Source organism: Thalia democratica, chromosome 1, assembly GCF_965202585.1.
Source record: "Thalia democratica chromosome 1, ktThaDemo2.hap1.1, whole genome shotgun sequence".
Taxonomy (NCBI): domain Eukaryota; kingdom Metazoa; phylum Chordata; class Thaliacea; order Salpida; family Salpidae; genus Thalia; species Thalia democratica.
In genome coordinates, this window is record NC_139165.1 from 44,022,222 (window position 1) to 44,040,936 (window position 18,715).

The 18,715-nt window shown below is 26.5% G+C and overlaps 3 protein-coding genes across 3 annotated transcripts; 2 read left to right on the forward strand and 1 right to left on the reverse strand.

Moving 5' to 3' along the window:
* On the reverse strand, positions 1-1,992 carry LOC145849113 (actin, cytoplasmic-like). The gene is made up of 5 exons (XM_082954197.1): positions 1,836-1,992; positions 1,354-1,678; positions 962-1,251; positions 655-838; positions 1-538 (listed from the first exon to the last, which is right to left on the reverse strand). Exons 1-5 carry the CDS (start codon positions 1,956-1,958, stop codon positions 333-335), a joined length of 1,128 nt encoding a protein of 375 aa, XP_082810323.1. The 5' UTR covers positions 1,959-1,992; the 3' UTR covers positions 1-332.
* A 5,570-nt stretch (positions 1,993-7,562) lies between these two features.
* LOC145836272 (annexin A13-like) lies at positions 7,563-9,780 on the forward strand. The gene is made up of 7 exons (XM_082944094.1): positions 7,563-7,704; positions 7,986-8,080; positions 8,152-8,286; positions 8,466-8,615; positions 8,727-8,897; positions 9,220-9,411; positions 9,640-9,780. Exons 1-7 carry the CDS (start codon positions 7,563-7,565, stop codon positions 9,778-9,780), a joined length of 1,026 nt encoding a protein of 341 aa, XP_082800220.1.
* Positions 9,781-11,770: 1,990 nt separating this feature from the next.
* On the forward strand, positions 11,771-14,662 carry LOC145845694 (uncharacterized). The gene is made up of 4 exons (XM_082952798.1): positions 11,771-11,940; positions 12,324-12,461; positions 12,911-13,050; positions 13,940-14,662. The coding sequence occupies exons 1-4, from the start codon at positions 11,772-11,774 to the stop codon at positions 13,958-13,960; spliced, it is 468 nt and encodes a 155-aa protein (XP_082808924.1). The 5' UTR covers position 11,771; the 3' UTR covers positions 13,961-14,662.
* The last annotated feature ends 4,053 nt before the right edge of the window (positions 14,663-18,715 follow it).

The following is an 18,715-nucleotide window of genomic DNA, read 5'->3' on the forward strand; positions in this document are numbered from 1 at the left end:
TAATGGTTTTGTTTTTATTTATTGCATCGTAAAAACGATAAAGAACAACTCTGATAAAATAAGTTTGTAAAATATAAAACGAATGTTTGTTAAATTGTGGAATACATTTAAACTTACTAAAAATGTCTAAGTGTATAGGAATGATTATCAGGTTTAACAAACAACCAGTAGAACAAAAACTTTGTTTTAAAAAGTAAATTTCACCTGGCTTTTATAAAAACGATTTTAAAGGTGTAAAAACTTTTAACATATTAATTCAATAGAAAAAACTCAGTTAAAATAATTTCTACAATACTGCTATAATCAAGCCTATTTGTGTGCGGGCACAAAACTTAGAAGCATTTCCTGTGGACGATGGATGGTCCAGATTCGTCATACTCTTGCTTGCTGATCCACATCTGTTGGAAGGTGGAGAGGGAAGCAAGGATGGATCCTCCAATCCATACAGAGTATTTCCTCTCTGGTGGAGCGATGATCTTGATCTTCATGGTTGGTGGAGCCAAAGCTGTGATTTCCTTTTGCATACGATCAGCAATACCTAAATAGAAAATAAAAAGTGTTTAATAAGACCTAATTATACAAGTTAAAAACTAGTTAAATTCTTTCTGGAACTTAAAAATAAAAGTATATTTCAAAACTATGTTAACTATTAACCAGGGAACATAGTGGTGCCTCCAGACAAGACAGTGTTAGCGTACAAGTCCTTACGGATGTCAACATCGCACTTCATGATGGAGTTGTAGGTGGTCTCATGGATACCTGCGGCTTCCATTCCCAAGAACGATGGTTGGAAGAGAGCTTCTGGGCAACGGAATCTCTCGTTTCCGACAGTGATGACCTGAAAGAATTAATAAATTAATCAATCAGCAAAACAAAATGATATGTTAAGTAATAAACTTAAAAACATATTTTAGTTTATCCCAAATAATCTTTATAATTGAAAAAACATGTAAATACTTACTTGTCCATCGGGCAATTCGTAGCTCTTTTCAAGGGAGCTGCTTGAGGCTGCGGTTTGCATTTCCTGTTCGAAGTCAAGAGCAACGTAGGCAAGTTTTTCCTTGATGTCACGGACAATTTCTCTCTCAGCAGTGGTGGTGAAAGAGTAACCACGTTCAGTGAGGATCTTCATCAAGTAGTCAGTGAGATCACGTCCGGCAAGATCGAGACGGAGGATGGCGTGGGGAAGAGCGTATCCTTCGTAGATTGGGACAGTGTGGGATACACCATCACCAGAATCGAAAACAATACCTGTTTAAATAAATAAGTTTTAATTTAATTTAATACTTCTATAAAATGTATAGTTTAAAAATAAAAAAGCTATATAAATAACTAAAAAGTTATTTAACTTACCAGTAGTACGTCCAGAAGCGTAGAGAGAAAGCACAGCTTGGATGGCAACATACATAGCTGGGGAGTTGAAAGTTTCGAACATGATTTGGGTCATCTTTTCACGGTTAGCTTTTGGGTTGAGTGGGGCTTCAGTGAGGAGAACTGGGTGTTCTTCAGGTGCAACACGGAGTTCATTGTAGAAAGTGTGATGCCAGATCTTTTCCATATCGTCCCAGTTGGTGACAATACCGTGTTCAATTGGGTATTTCAAGGTGAGGATACCTCTCTTGGACTGGGCTTCGTCTCCAACGTATGAGTCTTTTTGTCCCATACCGACCATGACACCCTACACAGTTTATTTTGTTACAATACATTTCAAGATAATTTGAGTATCTACTTGTATAAATACTTCAAAACCCAATCAATTAGTGTACACTAAAATACAAACCATATAAATTTATTAAGATTAACATAAGTAACACTTTATTAAAACAGCTCTTTACCTGATGTCTTGGGCGTCCAACAATAGATGGGAAGACGGCTCTTGGTGCATCATCACCAGCGAAGCCTGCTTTGCACATACCTGATCCATTGTCTACTACGAGGGCGGCTACATCATCATCCATGATAAGTTTTTGGTGTTTGTTTTGTAATTAAAAAACAACTAAGAAAAATTTAAACATGTTATACGTATCATAAATTTTATAGAAATCTTCAAGTATACACTTTCAAATCGAAGTTCATTCATATGCTATTTTACAGTTTAATTAAGTTTTTCAAAATAGAAAAAATAATTTTTGAATTTGCTTATTTGTGGCAAGAATTAAATTAGTCAACTACTTAAAATAACTAATTAGTAAAAAAATAAGATAAGCTACAGAATGTTTTTTTAATAACAAGTAAAACTTAATTAGTTGATTATAGACTTTGTTTAATATAAATAATTTCATTGTGTTTTATATAAATCATTTGGTTATAGAACTATGTTTATCTCAAAAATTTAAACTTATCTAAATTTTAAACTAATTATATTTTATTTATCCATAAGTTTAGAAAAAACCCACATAAGCAAAAAGTGTTTGTAACTTAGAGTTTTTATATTTTTTGATCAATTTTCATTAACAATACTTAAACTATTTTAGAGCATAAGCATACAATTAACCAAACAGTTTATATAAAACATTGAACTTATATATGGTAAACAATATTTGTAAGAAACTAATCAGTTTCTACTTATTAACTAAAAAATGTTATGTTGTTTATTTTACTTTTTTACTAAATAGTACTTGAAGTGAATGAAATTAAAAAGTTTAATAAATTTTTTAAAGCTACTTTTTCTCAAAACACTCATTATAAGTAATTTTATTTGTGCCATACATGTTTGATATATTTTTGTGTTTAAAATGAAGTTTGACAAAATTATTGAGTTTTAATTTACTGTTAGCATTGTTTTATTTTTATATACACAAATCATACAACCTTTAAGTGGTAAATTGTAAACTAAATTTTAATGTATATAAATAATATATTTACATATAAAAATATATTATACACTGTAGTATATAAATTAATATAGGTTATAATAAAAATATAATAGTAATAGTAGGTTTTAATACATAAAACTTTATTTGTATATAAACTAAAGTATATATAATATTTATTCAAACATACAAATAAAAAAAATATAGTATTAAAGTTTTAAGGTATATATAATTCGATAATTAAATTTAGGTATACAATATTAAAATACTATTATTTCAAAACAAAATACAATTTTTTAAACATTAAATTAAATAAATACATGTAAAAGAACTATTCCATTCTATTTCTAGTAGATATATTTTATTTCAATAATTAAATTCCATTTAGCAAAAAATAAAAACAAAACTGCTGCTGACTTAGAGAAGGCTGCTCAATAATAACTGACTGTAACTGAAAAGCTAATGTGCTTGACACGCTCGAATGAGCATACGCGTAACTTCCTTGTGCTTGCATGCCCATATAAGGTAAGAAAAGCTGCGCGCTCGCATTCTCTCTTCTCTCATTGGCTGATTCGGCTGATGGTGCAGTTTTTAGCTTTTTACCTTTTTGCTGAAAAGGCAGTTGGCTCTGCGCTGTAAATTTTCTAATGCAAGATTTTTTCGCCTTTTCACGGTCTTATGCTGTTCCAAAGAGAAACTTTTTTTTTACATTTGATTTTTTTTTCTTGTCATATAAAATAAGAAAATATATTAAAAACGACCTTCAGTAACATTTATATTTTAAATTATTTAGAATTTTAACCACAAACATTGTACCACTTTAAACTCTTTTGGAATTATAACTTTGTACAAAAAAAAAATGTTATAACATTAAAGACTCATTCCTAAAAAACTGCAAAATAACATACAAAACTAATAATCAGTTGTTTTTTCAAAGTGTCCAACATACTGTAAAACTGCAACAAATTTAAACTTATTTTGCCTAAATAAATTCTGTAGTTAATACTTAAAATCCAATAAGCTTATTTGTTATAAATTTTCAACTGCTATTGAAGAAAAAAAAAAGTTTATATATAGTAAGAAACATTATTAGCAATAAAATAAAATTATAACTTTTAGCCTAATAAATTTCATTAGGTAATATCTACTTAATTAAGTATACTTATAAGGGTGTTAAATGCTCAATTTTACAATATATTTTACTAAATAAACTTAATTACAGCTAATGTACACTTTTTTAAAGCTTTTAATTAAGTTGTATCTTGAAGAAATAGATTTAGATATTTAACAACAAAATTTAGAAAATGGAAGTTTAGCTAAGCTTTCTAAATATAAAAAAGTTGATACAAAATTAAATTTTAAACGTTAAAAACTATGCTAAACAAACGTTTAGTCATTTTCTGTATACGTATAAGGAAGTAAATTGACTTGTTGTTAAAGTGATCATAATATTTTACATTTTAATGACATTCTAAACAATGTTTGTTTTTAAACGTTTTCAAATCACTAAAAAAAAGTAATTTAATGGCATACGTGTTAGAATTCTTCCTACAAAATGCTAACTACTCTACTTCACAACTAAACGCTATTTCACCTACTTTTTTATTAAGATTTTTTTTACTACTTTTAGTAAACTAGCTTAAAAAAATTGCTGTAATAGTTTGACTTAATAATTTAAACCTCATAGTTTGTTTAATACTTTTATCTTTTTTACAGTATAAAGCAAATGTTGAACAAACTCATGCTCCTTATAAAAAAAGTTTAAAAAAAACGCCACTTGAAAAAATTACTAAAAATAGTGTTTTAAATTTAGCTACTATGTTTTTTTATTTAATGTTCTTTCAAACACGATTGATTGAAATTCTTATATTTTAGTTACTAGATAAATGTATAGAAAAAAAGTAAAGTTTAAAGTTTGTCTATAGTTATATAACTTTTAGCATCATTTTGGCTACCTTAGCAAAGAAAAGATGTATTTGCCATCATTTAGAAAGTACTAGACTCCACTGCTAGAGCATCAACAACAAACCGCTGCGACCTGGTTTCGTCCTCATTAGAACTCATCAAGTAGACATAGTCGCGATAAATTGTAACTGATGGTTTTGCGATGCAGTCTAGGGCTTATTAATAATTTAGAAGAACTTCTTACGTGTTTAAAAACAAAACCTGACCTTTATGACTTAACTTAAATTAGATATTATTGTAACAAGATTTAAGTAGTTAAAAAGTTTGTAACATAACAGTTGTCAACTTCAAAGCATTAATTATACTCGGAACAAGCTAAAAAAATAGTTCAAAATTAATAGTTATTAAGTTACTGAAACTTTATTTTAAAAGTATTGATTTAAATGACCTAAAAAGTTTTATAAGCAAGTATTTTTCGCCTATAAAAAACTTTTATTGTTCCAATATACTTAAATTAAACATTCAATACTTTTGACTGTCTCAGACGAATCTTTTAACATTAGTAAATTGAGCACATTGAAAAATTTTGCTACCTTAGTTTCTATTCTAGTAGTGTACAATAAATAAGTCTACAAAAAATGTATGTTTGATTATATTAAATATATTTATTTTTTAGTATGTACTTCTGTAGTGATTTATTTTATACCATAGTTATACATGTAACTTACATAAATCATAAGTATAATTTCAATTATGTAGGTAAAAATGAAAAAAGTGTTAAGTTGTATTGAAAACAAGTAAAACTTTAAGTTCATAAACTCTTATTATAATGTTTCTTTAACGACAAAAAAAACACTCAAACATTTTGGTCTAACGACCTAGTTAACAATAAAACCTTTCAGTTATCGAGTCGTACATCACATGCTGTTATAATTTCTTACGAGCTAATAAAAATCAACTTTTATAATCTCAAGTTTTAAACCTTAAGAAACAAAACAATCAATAAAGTTTAAAAAAAAGAAAATTAAACGTGATGCATTTACTTAGAATTTATTTTGTTTAAATGTACTTAAAAAGTAGCTCTAATAACATAGAAAACAAAACAGAATCTAAGCCTAAAACTTAAAAAAAAACACAGAAGTTAAAAACATTTTTAGAACTAAGATTATATCTTTAACCTAGCTTGTAAAGCGAGTAAACAATCCTAATAGTTAACATAATACTTAAAAGATTGGTTTCAAGTTCTTTAAAGTATTGCTATTAAACAATTATTAGTTGAATAGCTTTATTTTTCAAAGATTAAGTCATTAGTTTTGTTTAAAATTCAACTTGTAAAGCTTTAGCGTAAAAGTTGCTACTATGGTTCCATTTTTTTTTTCGTAATTCAACTCGTAACGAAAGTTACAGATGTCTATTGATTTTAGTTTCAGTTGAAGTTTAAATACTATACAGACTTAAAAATTATTATAAGTACAGTAAAGTTTTGAACAACTAACAATAAGTAAACAAGAATTCTCTAGTACGGTACTAATAAAAAACACGACTAGAAATAAGTTCAAGAACTTTATTTAAGTAATGCTAAGACATAGCAAAAACTATTTATTTCTCGATCTTTTAGACTCAACGCCACAAATAAGTTGTACTATGGCAATCAAGTCTAAAAAAATTGTATAATTATAAACTCATGATAGAGCAAAGTTTTATATTAAACCTAACTTGTAGTTGTTCTTATTTATAAAAATAATTTGTAAAAAAAATATTTTTTTTTGTGTTTTAGTTAAACAAACAAAAATAAACTTATATTAAAGTAAATAAGAAAAATTTTAAGCATTTTACTAACAAAATATGCTGCAAATTATTGTCTTGAATTGTTTTTTAAATAGTTAGTATCATCTTAACATTTATAATAGGTTTCAAAGTACACAAATTTTTATGATGTCATTTGCATTTTAACATTAACTTAAAGTTTATAAAAAGACTTTGGACTTATATAAGTATATAAAGCACTTTAATTTTTCAAACTATTTTCAAGTTTATTTTGTTTTTGATGTATAAGGTGTAATTAACAGGTTTGTTATTAAAATAAAAAAACTAATTTTAAATTGCTTTTTACGGCGTAAAACTTAAAAAAAAAAAGCATTAAGTATACATTGAGCAATATTTAAACTATTATATTTCGTTTAAGTGTGTAGGCTATTGTTTACTTTTAGATATACTGTTTTAGTGAATTAATTAAAGATTTTAAAATTTGTTGAAAAAAAAAAGTTTTTTATTTTGCTTGCACATTTTTGTTAAAATCACATATGTTTCACTAAGTGTAGCATAAAACTCTCGTTTTTCAGCTAGCTATACATAAAAGAGTTTTTATTTAAAAAATTTTAATCAAACTTGTAAAATAAAATATTAATGATTTTATGAGAATAGAAAAACAAGTATTGTTTATTTAAGTAGAATTTTTTTATTATAAAACTACTAATAGAATTGTTGTCTTAAGTTTAAATATTTTAGAACTAGACTTTTTGAATAGAGTCTACTGAATTTAGGGTAAACAAATCTAAGTAATTTAGTATTTTTAGAACTAAAACTATTGTATTTGCTTCTTAAAATAGTTTATCAACACAATTAATTGTTTAAATTTAGTTCAATATAGAAACAGAATATTTTATTTTATATTGTCTTGATTTTTATGAATTTATTGCTTTACGTAGGTTCATGAAAAACACTTTGAAAATAAGTGAAAAAAGTTGTACAAAAATATTAGAGAATTTACTATTTCTTAAAGTTATACTTTATTTTATCTTTTAGTGTAACAATAAGTATAAACGTTGCAATTATCACGTCACAATGAGCCAACAACAATGCGAAATGACGTCCAGCTCGTCCAGTTCGGGTCTGTCGGATTTCGATGACGTCAGTTTCGTCGATGAGGTGGAAAGTGTTTACGAAGATGACGTCAAAGCCTTGCATGATGCAATGAAGGGCTGGGGTTTGTGTTGGTTTACTAATAAAAAAACTTATGATAAAACTTGTTAAAATTTTAAGAATATTAGTTAACAGAATAAGATACTAAATAAACACTTGATTTGTATATGTATTTAAAATAGCTAAGGTAGACTAAACTGTTAACTACTAACAATTATAATATGCGATAAGAGTTTAACTTGTACTGAAACTTTGCCTTTATGCTAGCTAGGACGGTTTTTCAACTCACTTTTACGACAAAAAGTCGGTACTAAAAATTATACAGAAAATTGTAACAACAAACAGGTACCGATGAGGACGCTCTGATAGACGTCACAGTAAACCGATCGTTCAGGCAGAGAAACGAGATTGCTGAGCTTTTTAAGCAAACGTACGGCAAGGTTGGTATCACGTCTTATGATTTATGTTAAAAAGTTACATTGCTTTAAAAATAGCTATGCTTTTTCCACAGAGTTTGCATGATGAGCTGGCTGGTGAAACATCCGGGAGTTTCAAGCGGTTGCTACTCTCTATGTACAGCTTTCCTGAGAAAATCGAAGCCCAAAACCTTCATAAGGCCATGAAGGGACTTGGCACTGATGAGAAGGTTTTTTTAAAGTATATTGTTGTATGACTTTTGTTACAGTTAATTAGTTTTTTTTTTAATATTGAATTCAACTTAAATCTAAAGTGATTTTGCTAAAATATAAGTTTATCAAGCGGAAAAAAAAAGATAAACTACAATAACTTTGTTTATATAAGTTACTTTAAGCTTAATTAAAACAGGTTTTGTACGATGTTTTAACTGGTAAGAACCAACAAGAAATTGCTTCAATCAAAAAGTGTTACGAAGAAATTCACGGAAGACCTTTGATGGAAGACATCTGGTCTGAGTTGAGCGGTGACTTCAAATGTTTCCTTTCAGCTATTTTAAACGTAAGCTTTTGACAACTCAACATTGAAAATAAAATAAAACTAAAAACATATATTGAACATATATTGTCTAAATGATGCTAATTCTAAAAGTTTAACTAATATGTAAACCAGGGCTCGAGGAACGAAAGCAAAGAAACGAACAGCGAGATTGCATACAGGGAAGCTTGTCAGCTCTTTGAAGCAGGTGAGATGAGAATTGGAACTGACGAGGACGTTTTCATCCGCATACTGGCGCAACGGAGCGACGCTCAGCTGAGAAAGACTTTCAAGTTTTACCGCAAGGTATGTTTGTGCTTGCTTATATTTAAGTTTTGCTTAATTCAATTTAAGATTTTTATTTAAACTAGTTTGAAATGTTTAAACTTGCTATATTATATAATAATTTTCTTCAAAAAACTCCATATATGACCTTTTCGTTTATTAAAAAAATCAGCATAAAGTATAAAGATTTAACTTATTTACACCTTTACAGGAGGATCCTAGACTATTAATCTTAATTAAATAATCATAGTTCAAACTACTTTGTTTAAAACTACAGCTAGAACTCTCTTTGCTTATAAATTTTAGAAACACATGAAAGTCTTAAAAAGTATATGTATTTAAGGTTTCAGGCAAAAGCATCTTGGAATCCATCAATGATGAGTTTTCTGGGAATCTTAAAAGGTCCCTTGTGGCGTTTTGCTCGCAAATTCTTGAAGGCCAGGCCACATTTCACGCGAAATGCCTTTACGAAGCAATGAAAGGAATTGGCACTGATGACAGTGAAGTGATAAGAATCATCAGTTCTCGTTCTGAAGTTAGTATGACTATATATGTTTTTTTATTTACACGTTTAGACATTAAATAAATATTACAAAGGTAATACAAAGTAAAGTTGTTGATACAGAAAACAAAATGGTTATTTAAAATAAATATGTAGACTTTTAGTTGTTATAATTAGTATAATACTTTTAATATAATTAGCAAAAAAACACTTTAAGAAAAATTTGATGGTGTAGTTCTAACAAAGATTTTTAATTAATAGAAAGATTTGTGGAAGATACAGAGAATTTATCAGAGAGTCACCGGTTCAGAAAAATCACTGTACGATCACTTGGAGTCAGAGACAAGCGGCGACTACAAAAAACTTTTGCTGAAAATTTTGAAAAAGTTTGCAGTTTGCTAAGCGAAGCACCATTTCGTTTATTCTGTCTAGTTTATTAATTTAAGCTAATAAACTTTCTATTTAGTACTTTTCGTTATTTTATCTAGTTTAAATGAAACGGTAATCATAAGTGTTATTGTAAGTTTTACAATGAAATTATGTTCATGTTTTAAAACTTTAGTATTTTTCTTTCGCCATAAGTTTTAAGTGCTTTTAATGCTCGTACATATTATTTTAAACATATTTTTTAAAGGTTTATACCTAACATTAGTCACTAAACTGATAATATGTTATTTAAATTTAGTTTAAATTTAAAAGTAGTTATGTTTATTTTTCTAATGCAAATTTAGGTTTGCAATTACATTTTTAAAGTCTAATTTAAGTTAGATTACACCAAACCTAGGTCATAAATAACAACAAGCTTTGTAACAAGTGTGTTTCTATTCTTAAAAAAAGACAAACTACTTATGATATACAAGTTTACAATTTGTTTAAACAAAACTGTTTATGATTTGTAAACTGTTGTCAATATTAAGTATATCCTAATACGTTCAGTTAAGTGTGTTTGTACTTTAAAGCTTAATTAATTTAGAAATAATTTTAAATCGAAAACTTAGAAGTTTAATTAGTCAAAATGATTAAATAGATAGAACCTCAATAAACACAAAAGAACCTAACCTATCAAAAAACAACAAAAATGTTAAACTTTTATCTAAGAATTTCCCTCGGGGCTCAAGTTTCTGCCTCAAAGTTGCACTCATGATAGTAAACGCCTTAATTTAAGTTTGACACTCTAACACAATACTTCTACTGCTTAGTAAGTGTTTTTATTACAAGCTCTAGTTTGTTTAAATATAAAGCTAAAATTTTTCAGTTCAACTAAATTAAGTAGTTGAATTTGCTTTTAGTAGTAAGAGAGCCATTGTAAGCGTAAAATGTGATTTCAACTTTGTGCATGACTTGAGCTTTGTTTGTAATTAAAATCTTTTTTTTTTGAAGAAGTAGGCTACAAAGATAACTATGTTTTTTTCTTATATTAAGTAATACATTATTTAAATTTAGTTTACTGATTTCAAAGATAAACATAAATTGAATTTTTTTCATTCAAACCAATTATTAGAATTTTAATCGATTTCATAAAGAGTTTGTCCTAAATGTATTGTATTAGTTTCAAGTATTTGCTATTTATCATATTCTGTTTTTAAAACTAGTTTTTTGACTAAAAGAACAAAAACTTCAGAATCAAGATAAACTTGATTGAAATTAAACAGTTTTTTGTTGTTTTGAATCCAATAAAAGTTCAAATAATATCATGAAAAAAAAACTTGAAAAAAACATTATTTACTAAACTATGTTTCACTTTGGTTAAGAGGTTTAACGACAATCATAACAATAATTCTAGTGCCAGCTCTTGATAACCTTTTTCTACTAAAAAATTAAGCTAAGAAATATTTCAGTACTTTTTTACTAAATCAGGTTTATTTTTGCTACACTTTTAGATATAAACAACGTACTTAACATAAGAAAGAACATATTAATGTAAAAAATTGATAAAACTCAGTTATACTTTTAGTTGTATAACTTTACTTGTAAATATTTAACTAATGACTTTTAAGTTATTCTCAAGTTTGAGTGACTAAAATTTTTATATCTTTATTAAGGAATACGTTATTGAAATACTAATGATCAGCATAAACGATTGGTATTTAATAGTAATAGATTGTATTAATCATTTGTACATTATCAGTAATTTCTTTATTGAACTTTTTAAATATCCATACACTTTAAATTTTTATTTTCAAAAGTCAGGAGAAACCTCTCGACTCATAAGTTTTGCAATACAATTTACTCTAGTAGAAAGTTTTTGACTTTAAAAATTAGTACGACAAGTAAAAAACAGCATAAAAAATACAAATAAATAAAATACGGAGCAAAAATTAATCCTCTAACTGCGTACAAACGTTTAAAACTAAAACATAATTATTTTATTTTTAAACAAACTTGCAGTTAAAATGTGTATAAGTATAAAAGAAAACATATACATTTTCGTGATTGAGGCCTTGTGCCTGTTGCTTTCATTCGGCGTTGGAATCGTCGCACTTGTCACACCTCATTGGGGAGGCTCGTTTGAAACGTACCTGCTCGACCCAACTTACGTGGATGCTAAGGATAGGAAAATTTGTTAGTTTACTTCTAAACAATATTCTTCTATAAAGCAGAAAACTATACTAAATATATTTATTCGGACCTAGAGTTTTTATTGGTTTATCAATAGAGTTGTAGTAAACTACAGCATGTTTACCAAGTTTTCATAATTATTAAACAAAACTATATAAAAATGATATAAATAAAAACAAATTATACAGCAACCTTCCTTTATTGTACCAACATATGTTTCTATGTGTTAACGAATCAACACCCTTCAACTGGGTTTTTAAATGGAAAGAATTTATCTTTTGTTAGCAAACGATCAAATCTATATTTTTGAACAGATATACAAAAAATACTGAATAATTTTTTGAGAACTTTTATACTTAATTTATTTAATTGTAATTAAATTACAGTGTGGGTGGTAGGTGCCTCTGTGTTGGTATTGCTCGCTCTGGTCTGCATTCTTCTTTCACTGATTGTTCTGTTGTCGAGGTTCTTCGGTCATGCCAAGGGAAGGGCACGTTTGGCGGCCGGTTCTTCGTTTACTGCAGGTTTTTTTTTGTTAAAATTTTTATGTAGATGACAAAACGATCGATTTTTAAGATTTTTTGTAATGTTTCGTTAGTTTTTTTTTTTTGAAATAAATAATATGAACGAAAATACTTCCATTTAAACAAATCTAAATCATGGTTTAGTATAGGTTAAGTTTATTAAATATTTTCTTTTTAAATCATAAACTATATTTAAATAAGCTTTAACCATTCATCAATTTTGATATTTCTCAATACACTAAACATTCTTTGAACTCTTTTTTTTTGATGTTTTTCAAACTTTTATTTTTTCTACTTAACATATTTGTTTCAACATGAAACAAAGTTTCAGCAAAATGATATTTAAGAACAGTTGTGTACATTTCTTGATAACTGTATTCCTAATAACTAAACAAATGCATGTTATTAAAACTTAAATATATTGAGTTAAGATTAATACTTTTACACAGCCATTGTGAATGTAATCGCTTTGATAATTGTGCACATTCAAATACAACATGAAGAAGTCGGTTTTGGTGCAACTTATGGCCTCTTGTGGGCTGCGCAACCCCTTCTGCTTGTCAGTGGAGTATTCTTTTGTTTGGTTGAGGTGGGTTTGATTTGTACAATGATAAATTCGTACATTAACTCGTGAGTAAGCACTTTATTTGAACGACTTCTGTTTTAGGGGACCACCTTTACCTCAAGTTCTTATTTATCTCAAGTGTTAGCAACATACGTTTTAAACCCTTGACTTAAATTTATAACTTCAAAAAGAAAAACTTCTTATTTTCCATCCAGATCCATTTAAGGCTTTGTAACTTTTAATCTCTTGAAACTAAATACTAATTATTTACGTTTAAAAATTCGATACTTTCTTGTTTTTCTCTATCCTTAATATACAAGCTTAAAACTAGCTTATTTTATAAAAACCTTCTTTTTATCACTTTAACATTAATACCTTATCTGTAAAATAAAGCTACAATAACTTTGTCAATGGGCAAATTTGACGATACGTGCTAATTTAAAAGCCCTTGAAGGTAACACTTGTTATCAGCATTTATTAGTCTTTTATAAATCTTTTACTTTGAGTAAATATAGTTCAAAGCTCTAAACGTATCAACATTTTGTACAACTTAGGTCATAATAGTGAAAAACTAATCTATACTTTATGTCTTAAATTAAGTTTAACTGTATCGTTTGTAACAAGTTTTTTAAACCGATATCGATTTTAACAAAAAAATCTTCGATTAGTTTTATAAAAATGCTTACTAATAAAAAATATGCAGTCTCGACTAAACTATTTAACTAAGCTTTTATTCTAGTTTATACACAAAAAGTCTTAATTTAATTATAAACATTATGTCGTGGTAAAAACTATCAAAATATTACAAAGTAACTAAAATTACAGCAAGAACTTAATTAAAATTTAACTTACCGTATCAAACTAATAGAATTATAAAAATAAAACTCTTACAAATACGAATTTACATCAACAGGATGGTAAATTTCTGGCTTGAACCCAGATCGAGGAATACACAACAGACAAATGAGAACATTTTTTTCAAAAAAAAAAACTAAACACTATCACAAAACAAAAATTAACTAGCTATGTTGAGCTTGCCATATATGAATGATGTATAAAAGTGACTGTACATTCATTGGATTTACTGTTTTTGCATATAAAATTTGAAAAGTTTTAACAAAGTTAAACTTATGACTTCATTTTAATGACTAACATTTAACAACTGGTACATTCTAATGCTAATGTTTATTGTGTTAAATAACGTTTCTTTTTTTTAAATTGAATGTTTATACTTAAATGTCTAAATATAATTCCTTTTTATAAAGTAAGTTATGAGAATAGTTTAATTAATCACAAGTGTTATTATAAAGAAATATAAAGCCAGCAAAATTTAATTTCTTATAAGACCTTGTTTGTAAAACAAGCTGTTTTCTTTTACTACTTTGAAAGTAAAAAATCTCAGCTCCGTTTTAAGTAATTAAAACTTTATATTTGAATCAAATTTAACTAATTTTAAAAGCCATTTGTTGCCAAATTTTACAACGCAGGTTTTTTGTCAAAGTCAATAAAATTTTTTTTTTTGGTATAAAGGTATACTTTCAAGACTTATTTTTTGAAAATAATAACTGTTTTCTACAACTTTGGTTAAAAAAACTCTATAAAGTTTAAATCAAGCTAAATTAATAGTTTTTTTAAAATACAGTACAACTACCTTTAAAAAGATGTGTGTGTAATTATTTACCTTGTTTTACTGAACATTTGTTTTTATAACACTTTCACTAGTTTTTTGTCTTAAAACTGTATTGTGTAAATACTTTTGATGATTTAATGTTAAAATTTTAATTAAAAAAAAATTAAAATTCGTCTATAAATCAAGGTTTGAAAACTTTTAAGTGCAACAACTGATTTTAGTTACAATTATAAAGTTTCAAAACTTACAGTAGGGTACTAAACAATTGTAATTGTGTACTTTTTACTGAGAACTTTTTTAAACAACATTATAGTTGAAAACTGTTCTAATATAACTAATTGTTTTAAGTTTCTAACTCTTTTAAAAGCTAGTTAGTTTCCGCTATGTTGCTTTTGAAGTAAACTATGTTAACTTTGGGTAGGTATTAAGTGAAAAAATAGTTTGTTTAGTAAAAACTTATGTTAAGACTAATGAAAATATAAATAATACTGTTTATTCAACGACAAAAAAGAAAGCGCTCAAAATATTTGGTCCAAGAACCGTGGTGTGCAAAAAAACTTTTCGGTTATCGAGTCGCACACCACGGATACCTTTTAACGTATTGTCCAGGACATATACTAAAGCTTTTCTATACATTTAGTTTTGTTGACTACTGTTTAGTTTATAACAGGCTTTAAAAAACATTAAAAATATCTTTTAAAAGTTATTTAACTGATATAGAATAAGATATACAAGACGAACAAATTCATTGAGACTAATAATATTTCGAGCAGTTCTCATCAGTAGAGTACAAAGCTAACAAGGAATAAGATTTTACAAACTTATGTAGTAACCAAGTAAGTAATCAAGAGAGTAATAAAAGACAAAATTAATTACTAACAATTGAAATCGTTTAAGCTTACTTACATTATAATAACCTGCAGTAAAACTACAAATTAATATAATGACAATAACACGCCTTATAAAGTATGACGAAAATAAAGAAACAGTATGACCAAAATATTTTTTAATAAAATAACGATAATTTATCAAAAATTCTATTATCTTAATAAAATATAAATAGCTTCTAGTTAAATTAAATTAAAAACACTACAACAAATTTTAATTATTTTAAATATATTTCAATTATAACTGTTTACTCACTGAAATGTTTACTAAATGTTCTGCAATGGACGAACTTTTAAAGCATTTATAATTATAAACAATATCATCCTTCTTATCTGAATAGCAAAAAATCTCTACACTTTTTGGGAAATGCTAATTTATCCTTTTTCTTATTTGTCTTTTGACAATCCGATACAGCTTGCTTAACAATAGCAATAATTGGGTTTGCTGCATAATAAGTACTTTATATCAATTGCCTTTTTTTCTACCATTTGTGAACTTTTATTGATGAACGGGAGTTCAAAAGTAACTACACATTTTTCAGGTCTTAACATCTTTCTTTTATCAATTTTTTTAAATTTAAATTAGTTGTTTTGTTAACTAACTCTTGTGAGTATCCATTTTTGTTTAGTAGTAACTTGATCTGTTTGATCTTACTTATTAGCAACTCTGGGGAACACATTTCTCTTTAAACTAGAATTGGATAAAACTTCTTAGATTTAAAAAATGTTAAGCTATATAGACAAGTTTGTCTATTTGAAATCATTGATTTTACCTTAGTATAGTTTTACAAACCTACGACCATGATCCGTATTATTATTGAACATAAATACAACCCCTAAGTGAACTTATGGATTTTTTTCTTTAAACATGACCACAGTAACGATCAAAGTAATTTAAAAGGTTTACATAAAATTTCAGCAAGTTTCTTTTTTTATAGTGTAAATAAAACTGTAAGTTTATTTTATATCTGAACAAAACCAAGCTTTAAAACAATCACTTTAAATTTAAATTTTATATTTAGTTTTAATATATCACCTTATGGTCCAAACACATAAAATAGGGTAGTAAAATAAAAAAAAACTTCACTTCAAAACATTGTAACAATAATTAGAAAAAATATATATACTTTTAGATACTATTTTACTAAAATATTAGATGAAAAAAACAGAAGTACTACTTCATTTCCATAAGTAATATATAAAACTAATATAGTACATACAAAGTTATTTACAACTTTAACTTGTTTGCTTATCTAAAATGTTTTGTTTCATAGTTTTTTCGATTTTAAGTCGTCAGATAAACAAATACTAATACTATTAAAAAATCTCTGACTATAAAAAATTTTACGAAATTAAAGTAAACCGTTTTTTTTTCAGATTCTGTTAGGATAAATTTGTATGACTATTTTTAAAAAGTCACCCAATATTTATAGTGTTTTTAATATTTGTGCTAGAAAAGAAACTTAAAATCTTCACTTGACTCTTAATCTTCCAAATTATTACTACATTTCTATGCATATAACTGCAAACATGGACATAATTCTTAAAAAATTAAGTTAAGAAATTGTAGAATAATATTGTTTATTGAACAAAAAAAAAAAGCGCTCAGATACTTGGTCCAAGGACCTGGTGTACGAAAAAACCTTTCGATTATCGAGTCATACACCAGGATATAGTTTAAAGTCATGTCCAGGACACTTTTTTCACTTTTTAAAATTAGAAGTTGGTTTTTCAAAAAGTTTGCTTATTGAACTCAAACAGCAGAATGTTTAAACTTTACCACTAATCCTTTGCAAACATTTTATTTTTGAAACAAATATAAAACAAAGGTATGACTAAAAATATATATATACTTAGTGGGGTTTTTGACGGTGTGGCTTTTTATCATTTTGAAAAGTGCACACACAGTCGGGTTTGTGTATGTTTAATTATACTAAACAACTATAAGAACGAATGATATTTCAAAAAAAACATATTTATCATACTACCTTAACTCAAAATAACTTACTACTACATATTTTTGTCTTTTAGTTTTAAAAAACCATTTGAAGTGCTTTGTGAGCGGGATACTTTTGTTTTATAAATCTTGATAACTATAAATATTTAATTATTTATAGAATGTAGTTCAGTACAAATTGATTTATTAGTTTAAAATACATCGAGTGTGCTACTATAAGAATTATACTTACATTCACTGTTTTTTTAACTTATTGTATGTTCAGAATTATTTAATAAAAAATTTAATTAAAATTCAAAAATTTTATATTTTTTAATTAAATTGTTTAAAAAGTATAAATTCTAATTTACAAACTAAACATCAATTTTTTTAATTGAAAAAGTTAAATGTTTAATAACGAAATGTTAATTTGAAAAGTTTCCAAAAACTTATAGTGTTTGTTTAAGAAAAACGCTACATAAAGTTTTACAAACAATAGCCTAACCTTAAAGCTTTCTTTTTCTACTTTCCTCGTCAATTGTATTTATAAAGAGCTCGTGTCTTGTGTTTGCGAATTCATTACTTATTCACAGCTCAAAGTTGTGATAAAAACAGATTTAGTAAATTTCACGCTGTTTACTTTACCACTCTGACAGTTATTAAGTTAAACAGAAGTTTTTAAGTGAAAGTTTTACAAATATTTTGTTGCTTCTACTATAGTTAGTTTTATGCTTTAAATATTTTTAGTAACTTGGATTATTTTTAAATGGGAAGTTCTGCAACTAAAACCCTACCGGAAAGTAATACAAGAGGTAAATTTTTGATTCAAAAATAAAACATTTCAAGAATGTTTGTATTTTGTAACAAAATACTTATGTTTTTAATAAAATTTTCTTTATTTGTTAAAAAGAAGTAATTTTTATTAGTTCAAGTCTATGTGTTGATTTAATACTGCTTAAGCTTTTATTATTGACTAAGAATAAGTTTAAGAATGTATATATCATAAATTATTTATTCTATAAAATAGTTAGTAGTATTCTTTAACGAAAGCATAGTAATAAAAAAGTTTTGTATGGAAAGACTATTCAAACTAGCATAAGGTAAAATAAAATTATTTATAAGTTTGTTTATTTATTAAAAAGTTTTGAAGTCAATTCTAAACTTAAGAATTGTTTAAATAACAGAATCTCTTAATTTGTTTATCATACTTATTAAAAAAAACCGAATTATTTTTAT